The sequence below is a fragment of the Eretmochelys imbricata genome, chromosome 2, assembly GCF_965152235.1.
Source record: "Eretmochelys imbricata isolate rEreImb1 chromosome 2, rEreImb1.hap1, whole genome shotgun sequence".
In the NCBI taxonomy this organism is placed as follows: Eukaryota; Metazoa; Chordata; order Testudines; family Cheloniidae; genus Eretmochelys; species Eretmochelys imbricata.
The window spans coordinates 42733248-42750844 of record NC_135573.1 but is presented as its reverse complement, the minus strand read 5'-3'; the positions used below and the strand labels follow the sequence as shown (position 1 = coordinate 42750844).

General features: G+C 41.1%; 1 protein-coding gene across 4 annotated transcripts in view; it reads left to right on the top strand.

Annotated features, from left to right (window-relative positions):
• The first annotated feature begins 2291 nt into the window (after positions 1-2291).
• NDUFAF6 (NADH:ubiquinone oxidoreductase complex assembly factor 6) overlaps positions 2292-17597 on the top strand; it is a 29371-nt gene continuing 14065 nt past the window's right edge. Inside the window, exons 1-5 of one of the 4 annotated variants that reach the window (XM_077809977.1) lie at positions 2292-2476; positions 4693-4792; positions 8583-8705; positions 13760-13816; positions 15566-15668. In XM_077809977.1, coding sequence (XP_077666103.1) covers positions 2298-2476; positions 4693-4792; positions 8583-8705; positions 13760-13816; positions 15566-15668 — 562 coding nt within the window. In that variant the 5' untranslated portion in view covers positions 2292-2297. Of the gene's footprint in view, positions 2477-2661; positions 2757-4692; positions 4797-8582; positions 8706-13759; positions 13817-15565; positions 15669-17597 lie in introns of those variants that run through there. The other 3 variants (XR_013345086.1, XR_013345087.1, XR_013345088.1) reach the window with 3 other exon arrangements.

Sequence of the window (17597 nt, the reverse complement as noted above, 5' to 3'; positions counted from 1 at the left end):
TGGATTTTTAAGACCCAAAAAACCCAATCAGATTCTTAAAAAACAGAAGTTTATTAGAAGAACAAAAAAAGATAAGAGAGTAACTCTGTAAAATCAGAATGGAAGATAATCTTACAGGCAGTCAAATTCAAAACAGAGAATCCCTCTACGCAAAACCTTAAGTTACAAAAAGACACAAACACAGGAATACACATTTCCGCCAGCACAGTGAATTTCACAAGCCAAAACAAAGAAAACCTAATGCATTTTCTAGCTAGATTACTTACTAACTTTACAGGAGTTGGAGGGCTTGCATCCTTGATCTGTTCCCAGCAAAGGTATCACACAGACAGACAGACAAAAGCCTTTTCCCCCCTGCCCTCCAGATTTGAAAGTAACTTGTCCCCTCATTGGTCATTTTGGGTCAGGTGCCAGCCAGGTTACCTGAGCTTCTTACCTCTTTACAGGTAAAAGGCCAGGAGGGATTTTATAGCACTGTATACAGAAAGGTGGTTACCCTTCCCTTTATATTTATGACAGCCCCCCACAACCCAGACAGGCTGGGTGGCCTGCTGAGGTGAGTCAGGGGGTGGAGGTGGTGCTCACTCCCTGGACCCTGCTGGATGGAGTTGGCCCAAGTCCCATCAGCCTTTCCGCCACCCCCAAAATAGAAGTCAAACTATGCCTATGCCCAAGGTCCCCTCCCGGCCCAGAGCCCCAACTCCCCACCCCTGCTGGGCCCTGGAGTTTTTATAGCATGTTAGGGGGAGGCCTCAGCAAGAAAAAGCTTGAGAGCCCTTGGTTTAGTGGACCAACTTCTGTTGGTGAGAGAGAGACAAGCTTCCAAGCCACACAGAACTTATGGAGGATGTAAGAATTAGCTTATTTAGCACTTAGAAGGTGTTAGAAGCAGTAGGTAAGGGCTAAGGTCCAAATTGAGCCTCTAGATACAGGTGCAGAGAACTCCCATTGAACTAAATGCCTAGATAGCATGTATATTCCATTTGGCAGCAGGGCAGGGGAGGTGAGTGCTGTGTAAGTGACAGATCAGGGAGCAGGCTTGCCCTGTGCTCTCAGCAGCCCTACAATTGATATCCAGCCTGTGAGCTCCCCAGGCGGGAGCTAGGGTCGTGGGCGGGTGGGGGGAGGGGGCGTGTGTGTGTGTGGAGAAGAGAGACACAGACACCCAATGCCCTAGCAGCCTGACAGATGTAGTGTGAAAAACTGCTATCTGACTTGCTATTTAGGGTGAACTGAGCATACTCAGTAACATCTGCCCTTCACCTTACCCTTACTTGGCATCAGATTCTGCGGACAGCTTTTTGGGTTAAAAAGGGGCAAAGGGGGCAAATTTGAGGGGGGTGGTGGCCAGGGACTGAGCAGGGGATGGAAATTGACTGGGTGCGGGGTTCAAGCAGCTGGAGGCAGGGTTAGCATAGGGGCTGAGGAGAGGCGAAATCAGGGAGCTGGAGTTAAACTCAGGGGTCAAAGGGCAAAACACTGCACAGGGTAATAGTTATACCCCTGTGGACTGAAACACCAGTGTTTGCAAAAATATGGTGGGGAAAAGTGGGGGCAGAGGGTTTTTTTTATTTCATATATCCTCTCAGAAACAAAGTATCGCTCATCAGTTTATATGGCTGCATAAAGTCTCATAGCAGTTTACAAATTTGTCTTATCTGCTGCTGGGATTCCCTGAATTGCAGCTTCCTTCCTTGTAATCTATTTTAAATATACTTTTGCTCCTTTTAATTGATTACTTTTAAAAATGTTATTTTCATTACTCTTAGCACGTCATAATTTACCTTTGTTATTGTGCAGATGCATGTCATTGTACTATTTAGTTTATATTTTAATAACAAATACTCATCGAAAATATGTGTAAGCTGCATAATACATGATGTTTAAATGACCTCACTCTATTAAGAGGTAATTGATACATATATACAGGAGAGAGGGTTGTTTGGAAGCTGGAGACTTTATGATTCCATCCCACACCACTGTCAAGTTTTTTTCTTTAGACTCTCTTGGCTGCATATAAAAGAAAGTTAGTGTAGCCAATGGTGGGCAAAGTAGGCAGATGTACCCCCATCGCTCACAGTCTATCCCTGGACCAGAGGACGAGAGAGGTGAGAGGGTAGCAAATTAGGACAAACCAGCAAATAAGAACACCACTGTATCAGTAACTGCTACCGGTAGCAAATCACACCCGAAGCAGCGTGTTGCATTACCGGTTGTGGAGACCGGGCGGAGGCCTAGGCACGGACCAGCACTGCAGGCAGAAGGTGATTGACAGGAGGGGCGGTGCACCAGGCAGCATGGCGGCCGCTATGGCACTGAGCTGCGGGATGCGCTACGGGCCCTATTCCCGGCAGCTGCTGGGGCCGAGCGCCCGCGGGCGGCTCGTGCGGCCGGCGGTCTGGGGAGGGAGCGCGGCGCCGGCCTCCAGCCGGCCCGGCCCTGGGGGAGAGGTGCAGTACTGCGCCGAGCTGCTGCGGTGAGTCTGGTGCGGGACGGGCGCAGAGATGTAGCCGCCGCCCCAGCCCCTTGGGGGAGGGAGGCCTGTAACCCCCGCCCCGAGCCCTAGCCCCGTGGGGGCGGGGTGGGGGCGCTGTATCCCCCGTCCCCCCAGCGATCCCCAGCCCCGTGCGGGAGGGGGCTGTAACATACTAAAAAAACCAATAAAAGGCATGGCCCTAATTTATTTAGTAGTTGTTGTTGTAAGTCGCCTTTAAAATTAATCCTCATTTTGGGGGAGGTGAAGTAACACAAGCAATGTAAGTCTTAAAATTTATCCCCCTGTGGGGAGCCTTACCCTCGTGGATGAGGAGAGTGGAGATAGAATTGGATTTAAAGTACTGAGAGCTTTAAAACGAAGACTAATCAGTTTAATAGAAATTCATTAAAAATGTTCATGCCTATAGTGAGATGTTTAAAGGGACAGACCATCAGCACTCCTGTCTGAACATTCTTTGCTTCCTTGTTGTTACAAGCTACATTTAAGCTTACTATAGCTGAAATTTATTATAGGGAGGAAAAGGTTTTTCTCTAAAGGTGGGTTGGTGGGAAGGACAGGGGACTTTGTATAGTTAGTTTCATTGTTTTTCCCCCCATGTACTTGGTCAGTTTCCTCTGTTGTTTGAGTGGGGTTTTTCACCTACCAACAGGGAAGAGAATAACTTCCAAAATAGGGAAATGTCATTGTACAACTACAGATATTGGCAGGGGCAGGTGTAGTACTGGATACTTCTGTAACTCATCTTTAAAGAAGGACTAGATTTCAAATTGATGGTATTCCTCAGTTAAGACAGTTTCAAAGGAACATTTGATGGGTCTGTAATTAGCTATGAAAGTGCCCTTTAAGGATCTTATCCTAAGCCTACTAAAATTGATAAGTGTCTTTCCATTGACTTCAGTGGGCTTTGGATCAGGCTCCAGAACAGGTTTAGAAAGTAGCTGCCCAAGGTCACCCAAAGTACTTTCAGGGATTTGTTCTGAAAATTCACAGTAGATTTCCAGTTACTGTTTTTATGTCCACAAAGTGCTTGTCTGCAAATCTAGTTTTCTTTTTGCCTTGATACTAATAATTAAATAGTTAAAACTTGCCCACTTATTTTTACCTCATCTGTGAAACAAATGTAACTAAAATGGGGTGGGAGGGGATCAACAGTTCTCATGAAAATGAGTAAATGTGTGCCCAGATGTCTGCCTCTTGAAGTTAGGGGCTGAAACTTGAATGCAAAGCTTCACCCTATGAATGCAAGGGATGAAAATACAGGCACCTTAACTATATAGACAGTTTTGAATTCTGCTTGTAATAAGAATAGTTGAGTAGAACTCTGCATTTTATGGTATGGTTTTGTGTGCTGCAGTTGTTTTTAATTTAATGGCACTCCCAAGTGGCCAAAGGAGTGTACATCAGTTTAGATACCTATAGTCAGTATGCCACAGTTGTAAACTTTATGCTGTGATTGGAATTGCAAATAAACAAAAGGACATATCTACACTTGGAGCTGGGAGTTTGATTCCCAGTTCGAAGAGACATACTTGCATTAGTGCTCAGTGAACCTACATGCTAAAAATAGAGTGTACACATGGAAGCACAAGTGGTGGGAGAAGCTAGGTGCCCCGAGTACATGCCCATCCAAGACCCTAGGCATTTACTTGGGGTGGCTAGCCCCTCCACTGGCTCTCATTACTGCAGCTATATTATATGTTTAGCTGTTAGTTTCATCAGAGCTAATGTGGGTATGTATTCTCAAGCTGGGAATCACACCTCCAGTTCTAGGAGTAGATATACCCAGAAACTCCACTGGTCAAACAAACTGTCCTCTGCCAAGCTCCAAAGAGTCCAGTCTCTGTAAGCGTGGTTTCATTAGAACACAAGATTGGAAGTCAGGAGATCTGGACTGTAATTGCAGTTTTGCCACAGACTTGCTTTGTGACTTTGGGCAAATCTCTTAAAGCCTGATTCTCAAAGGTGCAGCTGCTCCTGCTGGTGCACAGGGTGTTCAGATCACTTCCCGGGGGAGTGAATGAAATCTGTTCTTTTAACTGTTTAAAATAAAAGCATCTATTTTTGTTTTGGTCACAGTTACTAGTTGAGCTCGCAATTCACTCCTATTAGAAGTAAGTTCAGTGCTGACCAGTAGAATGGTTAATTTACATATAGTTATAAATAAAATTTATAATCTTTTTGTTTGTCATATATAGGAAACGTGACTATGAAGGGTTTCTGTGTTCTCTATTGTTGCCTGCAGAATCCCGCACCTCTGCTTTTGCACTGAGAGCCTTCAATGTTGAACTGGCCCAGGCAGGTATTAAAATAGATTTGTGAAGTACTGAACTATAACTATCATTTCAAGACTCTAGGTTGAACTGTAAAGAAGTGTTGTATGCTGAGATTAAAGTTTTGTGTTTCAAAGGGTGATAAACAGATGGTCCACCACAAAACCCCAGATCTAAACACCTGTAGAAACTGAGGGGGCTTGGAATCTAAACTTGGATCTGAACTGTGCAGCTGACTCCTATCTGAAAAGGATCAAACCAAAAACCTTGGGGGAGATTCATTTCTAGGTCTATGCTGGCAGAGACTTGGCAGACTTTCAGGAGGGAAGGTTGCAGATTTAAAAAAGTGGTTACATCTTCCCTCTGCTAGATGGCTGTAGTAGGCTATACCTCTCTAATGGCCCCTTGAGCAGAGGGTGGACAGTACTCCTGTCTCTGGTGCACAGCTCTCCAGCTCTGCTGTTCAGAGCATCTGCCCCCTGGTTGGAGAGTTAAAGTAGTCCAAACAAAAAGTCAGTATGCTTCCACAGCCCTCAAAAAAGCAGAGCCCTAGGCATTCAGGAAGCCAATGAGAAAAATAAAAGAGAAAAGTACCTGCCCTTCTCTTTCCTGAGAGGGCTTGGGCAGCCAAGGCTTTCAAGCCATTTCCGGGTCAGCAACCCCTATTGCAAGGTGCCAGGGAGCTCCTTCGGAGTACTACCCTACATTGAGCAAATATCATCCTCCCTTTTAAGGATCTGCTTATCTGCAGGCATGACAAGCCTCACAGATGTGCTGCTGTGTTAAGGCTGATTTTGCCCGGAGGAGCTCTTTAACTCCTTCCTGATTGGGGTGGAGATCTGCCACACCACAGTGACCCACAAACTGCCAGTGCAACCACAGAAGTTGATGCTTGCAAGAAAGGCCTAGCTAGAACAGCTCAGAGGATGTGCTGATTAAACATAATCCTGTTCAGCCTCTGTTGTCAGGACTCTTGGATAATTTAAAGCTGCCCTCCCTAGCAGTGGGAACACTACCTGTGATTCCCTGGGGTGGTTTCCTCTGAGGTGAAACTGGTCCAGGAACTGAACTTTGTGTGTTTTGAAATCCAGATTCTGATCTGGATTTTGTGGTTCAGCCCAGTCTCATAATACATGTGCCTTCAGAAGAATATTTGAAATAGCTGCTTGTCTTTGGGTTTCATTAGTGCGATGCTGAATCTGTAAAAATATATTTTATATCTGTGATTAAAAAGCACAAGAAAATCTCAAGAGCAGTAAAACAAATACTAATCACAAAAACAAGAATTATATTAGTATGCAATAGCTTGCTGAAGTTTAGTATTTTAATTGCCAAGTGATACATATAAAAATATTATCTAGTAGCAGTATTTAAAAAATTGCTTACTAATCTAGTTGAACTGAAGGAGGTAGATGTGATTTTTGTGATAGGTAAAGCAAGTGACTAAGGTGAAATGTACAACAAAGCAATCTTTTATCATTTATAGGAAGATTTGGGCAAAGTGTTTGATCTTCACTGTGGAATATTAGACACATTTTTGTTTCTGTCAGAGGTGTTGGCTCTTCTTGTGAACAGCTTGTCTATAGTCATAAATAAAATAGCCATCGGCTTATTATTGGAAAATTTTACCACTGGAGAGAAGCTGATTTTTACACAGGCATGATCGATGAAAAACCTTAATTGTTGCATATCTAGGTGAACTGAAGGAGAGCAAGTTAAAACTTTAAGTTTACTGTTAGAAATGTTTTTATAAAATACCTGAATAACTTGGCAAAATGTTTAAAGAATAAAATTGTTCATTTAGTATGCTGTGTTCACGGGGTGACATCCTGCCCCAATTATTTCCCCCTCCCTGAGTTTTGCCATTGATTTCAGTGGGCTAGGATTTCACCTAACATGCATAAGTTCATTTGGGATATATATGGCCATATTTTTGAGAGAAGCTGAATGCCCACAGCTCCTGTTGTTTCACAGGTAAGCTGAAGGTGCTTAGCACCTTTGAAAATCAAGCTGTTAATTATTAGGGACTTGTCCCTGTGAGATGCTGAGCCTGTAGGTTGCATTGGGGAGCTGAAAACTCAGCATCACTGGGAAGGCACTTAGTGCCCAAACCTGCAAGATGCTAAGGTATCCAAACTGCAAATAATTTAACATTCTGCTTTGTACATCATCACAAACAATTGAACACTGGAATCCAAGCTCTGCTGGCAGTTTTCTTGATGATAGATATGTCACTATCTGACTTGTTCTCTTGCAGCTGTAGAAATCCTGATAGTAGTAACAATTTGACTCACTCCTGCAAGCCCTCAGTGTCTTTCGTGCCTTCCTTTTGAAGTCATGTTTTTTTTTTAAAAAAAAGCACATGTATATACAGTATGTATAAAAATTGTATGTATTTTATTTTCTCCTTCTCCTTTTGTATGTTGCTCACTGTTTAGGATTGTAATCTCTTTGGGCAGTGACTGTGGCCTAAGAAATTAGATGTTGTGAGGCTGAGTGTCACAACTTCTAACTTTTAGGCACCTAGAAAATCCCTGTGATTCACAAAGCCTGACCCCTAGTTTACCCTACATAATTACTTTGGTGTAGCTACTTTGCTCAGGGGTGTGAATAATCCACACCCCTGAGTAACGTAGTTATACCGATGTAAGTGCCAGTGCAGACAGTGCTATGTTGGCGGGAGAGCTTCTCCCAATGACATAGCTACCACCTTTTGTGGTAGGAGAGATATAAAGCCAACGGGAGAGATCTCTCCCATTGTCTTAGAGCATCTTCACCAGAAGCTCTACAGTGGCACAGCTGCTATGCGTAGCTACTGTAAATTTGTAGTGTTGACCTGCCCTGAGTTAAGTCCCTAAGCTCCTATACGATGAATGGGGAGAGACATCTTCAACTGTGATTAACAAAAGCCATCATGCTGGGCAGGGAGCTAGTCATCCAATGAGAGGGGTGCGTGCTACACTTTGTCCTTGTCTTGGAGAGAGGCACCTAAGTCTGGGCTGCAGGGAGGCGCCCATGTCGTCTTGGGATTCTCAGCTGCAAACACTCTATTTGCAGTAGGTGCCTACACTGTTAGCAAAAAGCCACAGAGGAGGAAGAGAACTTCTCTCAACTTTTAGCCCAGTGGTCAAGGTATTCACCTGGGATATTGGAGACCCCTGGTTCAAGTCCCTCCTCTACCTGAGGGGAAGAAAGGATTTGAACATTTATGTGACCCCTCTTAAGTGAGTGCTCTAACCATTGGGTTATGGGATATTCTGATGTGGGGCTCCCTCAGTCTTTCATGTTGAAGTTGTTGCACTCTGGCTAAATAAAGTCAATGGATTAGAGGGACTAGATCGTGGGTCTCCCACTTCCTAGGTGTGTCCCCTGAGTCCTCTAATGACCAAGCTGGTCTACATTACCACTGTAAGTCGATCTAAGTTACACTACTTCAGTTATGTAACTTAAGTCGACATAACTTTGGTCGACTTATAGCCGTGTCTGCCCTGAGCTATGTCGACAGGAGATGCTCTCCCATGGACATAGCTTCCACCTCTCAGGGAGGTGGAGTAGAGACTTGATAGGAGAGCACTCTGCCATCAATTTAGCATGTCTTCACCAGACCCGCTAAATCAACACCCACTGCATTGATCGCAGCAGTGCCAGTTTAGCCGGGCATGTAGACATGGTCTTCCTTGTGAAAGATGCATACTGATGGCATGTGATCAGAAAAATCATTCAGGAAAGATGATACTTAGTTATGCTCTTTAAGTGTCTTAAGCTAAATGCCTCCATTAGACTGTAAATTTCACTCTTAAATATATTCTTTCCAGATTAAAGACTCCGTAACACAGAAGACCATAGGTTTGATGCGAATGGAGTTTTGGAGGAAAGCTGTGGAAGATATATATTGTGATAACCCACCACATCAGCCAGTTGCTATAGAACTGTGGAAGGTAAAATATCTTTCCTGTCTTAAAATTTATTTATAATTATTCTTTTACCTGTGGAAAATGTTTTGTTGTTTTGCATGTGCTATACTGCATACTAACTGTATTTTGTGTTATACAGATAATGTATGATATGTTGTATGTGTTATACTAAGAGCAGCCTGAAGCAAAAAAGGGAGAGATGGACAGTGATGATGCTGATATCTAGGGAGAAGTTACCAGAAAAATGTAGCAACTAGTCAGAACTATGTTAATCAGAGAATTTGCCTTCTAACCAGGTGAAGGGACAAAATCATTAAAGTGACCATTTTAAATCAGTACCAATTAAAGTGTTTAAGTAAACTTTCCTGAGCCTCTACTAGTCTTTTCCAAAGGTTTAAGAACTGAAAGAAGACAGAAATTAGTGTGATCAGAAACTAAAGCCAGAAAGCGGACCATACAAAGAAAGATACACTATAGGAGGCCCACACCCTCACAGTTAAAACTATAATGCACACTATTTCATATTCCATTGCACTCTGACTCCCCAGAAAACTGAATAGCTGACAGTTTCTTTCTTTCTTTTTTTTTTTTTTAAACTTGCACAAAATCCAAGTCCTGATGTGGATGCTGAGTTACAGGGATTCTACGTACCTGCCAACTTTTGAAATATTTGCTTCAAGACACCTCTGTGTTGTTCTGGAGCTTCCATGAACTTACAAACTCAAGCACGCCTACAATTTAGCATCTCCACTGGCCATGGTTGGGGACAAAATGACCAGCTGACCAAACCTGTTCACTCTAGTTAGGACCCCCACTGCACCAGATGACTGATGATTGCCTGTACTTAAAATGGGAATAAATAGACCCCAATATGCTGCTTTACAGTTATGATTTCCAGCTGGGATAGGTCATTGCCTTAGGACCACAGACTGACATCTTAAACTCTCCATCTAAGGAGTCATGTGCCTCTGTCTGTGTTGAAAGTGCAGAAAAAATAGGGAAACCCCCTATAATGGTGGGTTACTATACTACAATTCCTGTATGATTAGAGAGTTCACTTGAGGGCATCATGGCTCCCATCTACTGTCTGTTGTTTATCTGAGGTCAGGGATCACAGCCCTTTACTATTCCCTTTTTCTGATGTTGGCACTGTTGTGTTAATGGACGCACCGAGTGTGCTCTTCCTCCTTTAGGTCTGATGTCAAGCACAAGTCAGTACTTGTTTCTATCAACAATCCTGTTCAAATTATAATTGGATTTAAACAAGAAACTGTTGAAGAAAGAGAGAAAACACTGGTAATGCCAAGAAATAAACAGCATCTACTTGATTCTCATCTAGGAGATCCAACACTATTCCTAGATATCTCCAATTCAGAATTATTTATTTCTTTAGCCACAACAAAGCTCTAATATAATTAAAAGAGAAGCTGGCAAGTATTCTGGACCTTAGTTATAGATTATTGGATTCAAAGCCCCAATAGAACAGACTTAGATGTCTTTGCTGCAAAGGGTAAAATTTGATATTGGTAACCTTATTTCTGCACCTTTTGCTTTTTATTCACTTTCTCTCTGCCCAAGTACATGCCAGACTGCCCACAAGCAAGCTGGTCTCTTTGTTCTCCCACAATGTCTGTGCTTCCAGGAATGGATTTGGTCCTTGGTTACTCTTTTTCCATTCCAAAGGTCCCCTCCTGTGTGGTTGTCTGGATCTAATAGATTCAGCATACACTGGCTTGTGGTATGTCTAAACATGTTCTTCCCAGCTTTCCTCAGTGGGGCCTGCTTGGATGAATAATAGTGGTTTCTTCCAAAGGATAATTGTAGTAAACATCATGTGGATGAGGATCTGTATCAAATGTCAGATTTTGAGATAGTTAGACCTGCTGGTCATATACCCTCTTTCCAGGGAGCAAACCAACCTTGTAGTGGAGGGAGGGGAATAGATCCATTCCTGCAACAAGGGTTGCTCTCACACCTGGTTTCTCTATCAGGCCCTTTAAACAGAATCAATTGCCAAATGAGAAATAGTTCAAAAAGCTTAAAAGCATTTCTTGGATGTTCAATCAGCTTTGATGGGCAAAGAGAACACTGAGGCAAACTAACAATCTCCTTGGATTACCTCATAATGGTGCACTCATATTGGTTCCTAGAGCTGTGATTTTATTTCCAGTGCCGCTGGACACACCCGGAATGATCCTGTATGATCATTTCAGTCTTTGCAGAGAGTAGCTGCCCCAAAAAGGACAGGTTGTTATTAAAATAAAAAACAAATCCTGTATAAAAAAAACAAAACAAAAACAAAACAAAAAAAACTTGAAAAAGCGTTCCAAATTCATGGATAACCTGCAGACCTCTCTCGTAGCCCAATTCATAGAGCTTCTTTAGTTAATGTTTCTTCTATCAAAAACATTGCATACTATATTTTCATTACTAGGTTTGCATGCGGGACAATTGCAGTTTTACACATCAGTTATCAGTTTGGTGTATATTAAATACATATTCCCAAATATTTTATATGGAATATGGCCAACATTTTCAAATTTGGCTCCCAAAGTTTGATGATCAAATTCATATGAAGGCACCTAAATAAAACTAGCCTGATTTTCAGAGGTGCTGAACACTTACAGCTACCATTGATTTTTAAAAGCCTTAATATGGATTTAGGCACTGAATTTTAGGCACTGTGACAGGGTCAGGCCAGATGGCTACAGGAGAGTGATTTTTTTTTTTTTCCCCCTGAGTTAGAAAATGCTTTATTCTGACAGATGATTGAAGACAAATATCCACATCTGTAGTTGGAGACTTCAATTGGCAATATCACAGGGCCCGTTCCTTATACGAATTACATCACTGAATCACAACACTATTTTGTGTGCTCAGGAGAGTGATAGAAGGCAGATATATTAGCCCCAGGTTAAGTAGGTCCCTTTCCCCTTTGGAAGGTAACAGGGAAGGTTCCAGAACAATCAGGATCTTTTTGGAAACAATTAAGGCAGACAGGCTGATTAGAACACCTGCAGCTAATCAAGAAGCTGCCAGAATCAATGAAGACAGGCAGGCTAATCAGGGCAACTGGGTTTTAAAAAGGAGCTCACTTCCGTTTGTGGCGTGTGTGCGAGGAGCTGGGAGCAAGAGGTGCAAGAAGCTGAGAGCGAGAGGGCATACTACTGGAAGACTGAGAAGTACAAGCATTACCAGACATCAGGAGGAAGGTCCTGTGGTGAGAATAAAGAAGGTGTTGGTAGGAGGCTGTGGGGAAGTAGCTTAGGGAGTTGTAGCTGTCACGCAGCTGTTACAGGAGCCACTGTAGACAGCTTTCAGAGTAACAGCCGTGTTAGTCTGTATTCGCAAAAAGAAAAGGAGTACTTGTGGCACCTTAGAGACTAACCAATTTATTTGAGCATGAGCTTTCGTGAGCTACAGCTCACTTCATCGACAGCTGCAATCCACAGTGCCCTGGGCTGGAATCCAGAGTAGAGGGCGGGCCTGGGTTCCCTCCATCCCCCCAACTCCCTACTTGATACCGGAGGAGTTGACCTGGACTGTGGGTTCCACCAGAGGGGAAGGTCTCTGGCCTGTTCCCTGATCCACTAGGTGGATCAGCAGAGACTGCAGGGATTGTTCTTCTTCCTTTTCCTCATGCTGGCCAGTGATAAGGCTAACTGAGTGAACGGCAGATTTGAGCCATGAAAGTGGCCAAACTGAGGGCTGCTGTGAACCTCTGAGGCGAGCAAATCTGCCAATAAGCGCAGGACCCACCAAGGCAGAGGAGGAACTTTGTCATAGTACCCATGCTTGAAAATGTTTTGTATTTTATCAAGAAACTCATCAGATTGTATATGAAATTACAACTTAAGTTTGGGCTACCTTTTCAAAAGTGACCTCTAACTCTATCTTGTACGCCAATTGAGACACTGTGAGCCTAATTCTAAACACATTTCTGTGGGAGTTGTCAGTGTTCAGAACTTCAATCAGGACCTGTATGTCTGAAGTTATGTACCCAAAATTACAAGTGATTATTGACAATTTGGCCCGTAGTATCTGTAACTTAACAAAACTTGTTACTTCTTTACCACTATGGCACTGTTGCAGCCAATGCACTTACAGACAGGTAGTGCTGACAAACTGAGAAACCAGTTGGGCATCTAAGGCCTAGTCTAAAGTCTACTGAAATCATTAGAAAGATGTACCTTTGCAACATTTTTTAAAAATATCTGCAAAAATAGTTATTTGGGGTTTAAATTAGATCTAAAGAGACAGATAATGATCTGTAGAAAGCCTTGATTCTGAGAACAGACTGCTCCAAAACTTCTATCATAAACAGTTAATCATGTCAGACTCATACACAACAGTACGTACTAGCTGCAAAATTGAAGGTGATTGAGGGAATTATTTTAAATAATAAGTTTGGAAAAACCAGTATAGAATGGAGGAGCTGTGTAAGGAGGGCAAGAGTTTGGCAGAGATGAGTGGCTGAACAGGAGATGGTAGAGGATTATCAGTTTTCTATAATAAATTGAATAATTATACTGTTTATACATTAAATAAATATATGAATATTCTGTATAAACAATATCTGTTGACATAACATATATACTCATGCTAATTATTGTTCTCCTGAAAAACCATTAGGGAAGTCCTTTCATTGCTTGTCTTAGGAAACAAAATGCTGAATTTGGGAAGTGAACAATGTGATCTGCAAATATTTTGTTGGAAATTGTAATAGAATGACCCAGTAATAGAATGAATGTGTAGACTTAAATTACATTTTAAAGAAAATATATTTTTTTAAAATGTCTCCTTTGCTTACGTGTTGGCTTGAGCCACAAGATTTTGTTTTTTCTGTAGCAGTAGTAAAGAGAGATCAGTTGAAAAGTTTTACACTTAATTTTTTTATTACACACTTTATTTTTCCATTTTGATTTAACTTAGATGATACTGAGCAAGTCAAATCTTACTTTTAATAACAAAAAGATCATTAAAAAATTACAGCCTTTATCATACCTTGCTTTCAATAATTTTCCAAATTTTCCCTTTTTTTCTAAACTGTAATATGGCTTTTCTTTGTTCATTTCCAGGCTGTCAAGAGACATAACTTGACTAAAAGGTGGCTTCTGAAGATTATTGATGAAAGAGTAAGTAATTTTTTAGTATGCATTTTAATTTTTCCTTTCATATTTGACTTTTTGAATCATGTGTACCTAACCAAAACTTAAAAGAGCTCATCTTTTCTATTTCTGTATAGTTTTCATGGTATCCTGTTCCTATCCACTTGCATCATCTTAGTCTCCTGACAGCATTCTGTGACCATGTTTGTTTGGCTTTTAGAAATTACTTTAAAATATTTCTGTATTGCCTCATATCAAGATGAGTTATGAGCTTAAAATCTCAAACAAATGTCATTTTATATTGCCTTCCCTACAAGATCTATATATATCACAGGTACTTATGTGGCCCTGATTACCTTCGTTGTTGAACACCTCACAGTCTCTAATGTATTTATCCTCGCAACACCTCTATGAGGTAGGGAAATGCTAATATCCCCATTGTACAGCTGGGGAACTGAGGCACAGAGAAGTTAAGGGACTTACTGAAGGTCACATGGGAAGCTTGTGGTGAAGCAGGCTATTGAATCTGGCTATTGAATCTGGGTCTCAAGTCCCCTGGATCATACTTCCTATCAGAGCACTTTATAAACATTAATTACTTTAACTTCACCACATCAGTGTGAGGTAGATGAGTATTAATATGCACATTCTGCACTGAAACTAAAGGACTTGGAAGTCCAGTGACTCGCCGAAGCACACACATGGAGTCTATGACAGAGACCATCCGGGTCTCTTCACTCTCAAGCCTGTATGTTTTATCCACAAGACCAGCCTTCCTGTCATAGTGAGTGAGTGTTCTATTTCTGATAGCATTTGCATGAGACAGCAAAGTACGCTCAGTAGTTTAAAAGTGCTTTTAAAAAAGCACACACTTGAGGAACATATTCTGATATCTGTAATTTTCTTTCACTGAGATATAAGCCTCATTCACTGGTAATGGACTAGACTTGGCAGTTAATAGTGTAAACATACTGTACAGTACCCTTCATCAGAACTAAGGGTGTGAGTCCGCAGTAGCACGGCATGAAGACTCCAAGGCCAGGTTTGCACTACAAAGTTTTGTTTGGCATAGTTATGTTGGTCAGATGTGAAAAAACGCACACTTTCTAGCTGACATAATTATGCCAGCAAAAATCCCAGTATAGATGCACATATGCTGACAATGTGCTTCCATCAGCATAGCTGATATTCAGTTTTGTCGTAGTCTTGTCAGTCTCAGGATATTAGAGCTTGTCTAAGCTCGAAAGCTTGGCTCTTTCAGCAACAGAAATTGGTCCAGTAAAAGATATTGTCTCACCCACCTTGTCTCTCTAGCGTAGCTAATCTCATTTGGGGTGATGGTACTGTTATTGCCAGCAAAAAACTCCTGTTGGTATACTGCTGTATCTATGGCAGGGGACTCTGTCAGTATAGCTATACTGGTAAAGCACTTGTAGTGTAAACAAGCACCAATTGATTTAATGTTAATGCAATATTGCAAGAGAGAATTTAAATATACAATGGTTGTGGTTCCTTCAGCAACCTTAGCTCGTTGCCCTTGCACATACATATTTTGTATTGCTGGAGATATTTTAAAATGTATTCCTTAATGTGTATATGGTTATATTCATATACACACGTGATTCCTCCCTATCCCCTAATGTAAGTTACTTTTGTCCACTATACCTAATGAAGGATTATGTAGATCTGCTCATAATGATCAGTTTGTGCAAAAAAAAACATGTTCATATTGCGATACAGACTCATACATATTCATGTTCTGTGCTCAAACTATAGGAGAAAAATTTGGATGACAGAGCATATCGCAACATCCAGGAACTTGAAGCATATGCTGACAACACTCATAGCGCTCTCTTGTATCTCACCTTGGAAATGCTGGGTATGTGGTTTTCTTTATTTAGGGTTTTTATGGAGAATTTATCAGTAGTGCTATAACTGCTACTATATTTATTAATGGGGAGGATTTTCAAAAGTGCTGATGGTTGAGCTAATTCTGGACCCATTAAAGTCAGTAGTAAAGGTTCCATTGACTTTAATGGGAGAAGAATAGGTCAATTTTCAGCACTTAAATCTATAAAATTAGGGCTGTCGATTAATCGCAGTTAACTCACACAATTGCAATTAATTGTGCTGTTAATAGAATACCAATTGAAATTTATTAAATATGGTGGATGTTTTTCTATATTTTCATATATATTCTGTGTTGTAATTGAAATCAAAGTGTACATTATTTTTATTACAAATATTTGCACTATAAAAATGATAAAAGAAATAGTATTTTTCAATTCACCTCATACAAGTACTGTTGTGCAATATCTCTTTCGTGAAAGTGCAATTTATAAATGTAGATTTTTGTTGCTGTTACATAACTGCACTTAAAAACAAAAGAATGTAAAACTTCAGAGCCTCCAAGTCTACTCAGTCCTACTTCTTGTTCAGCCAATCGCTAAGACAAACAAGTTTGTTTACATTTGCTGGAAATAATGCTGCCATCTTCTTCTTTATAATGTCACCAGAAAGTGAGAACAGGTGTTCACATGGCACTTTCGTACCCGGCATTGTATGGTATTTATGTGCCAGATATGCTAAACATTCGTATGTTCCTTCATGCTTCAGCCACCATTCCAGAGGACATGCTTCCATGCTGATGATGCCCATTAAAAATGTGTTAATTAAATTTGTCACTGAACTCCTGGGGGAGAATTTTATGTCCCCTGCTCTGTTTTACCCGCATTCTGCCATATATTTCATGTTATAGCAATATCGGATGATGACCCAGCACATCATTCGTTTTAAGAACACTTTAACTGCAGATTTGACAAAACACAAAGAGGGTACCAATGTGAGATTTCTAAAAATAGCTACAGCACTCGACCCAAGGTTTAAGAATCTGAAGTGCTTTCCAAACTCTGAGAGGGACGAGGTGTGGAGCATGCTTCCAGAAGTCTTAAAAGAGCAACACTTCAATGCGGAACGACAGAACCTGAACCACCAAAAAAAAAAATCAGCCTTCTGCTGGTGGCATCTGACTCAGATAATGAAAATGAGCATGCGTCTGTCTGCACTGCTTTGGATTGTTATCGAGTGGAATCAGTCATTAGTATGGAAGCATGTCCCCTGGAATGGTGGTTGAAGCATGAAGGGACATATGAATCTTTAGCGCATCTGGCACGTAAATACCTTGCAATGCCAGCTACAACCGTGCCATATGAACACCTGTTCCCACTTTCAGGTGACATTGTAAACAAGAAGCAGGCAGCATTATCTCCTGAAAATGTAAACAAACTTGTTTGTCTGAGCCAGTGGCTGAACAAGAAGTAGGACTGAGTGGACGTGCAGGCTCTAAAATTTTACATGGTTTTGTTTTTGAATGCAGTTATTTTGTACATAATTGTACATTTGTAAGTTCAACTTTCATGATAAAGAGATTGCACTACAGTACTTGTATTCAGTGAATTGAAAAATACCATTTCTTTTGTATTTTTACAGTGCAAATACTTGTAATCAAAAATAAAAACAAAGTGAGCACTGTACACTGTATTCTGTGTTGTAAATGTAGAAAACCAAAAATATTTAAATAAATGGGATTCTATTGTTTAACAGTGCGATTAATTGCACGATTAATCATGATTGATTTTTTTTAATTGCTTGACAGCACTATATAAAATTAAACCTATTTCAAATGTCACAGCCATATCTATCTGTCTTAAAAAATATAATCGCATCCTAAGTGGGGTGGGGGGGGAACAATCAAACCCTAAAAAATAGGCTATCAGTCACTAACTAGTAGGTGTATTCATTTAGAAAG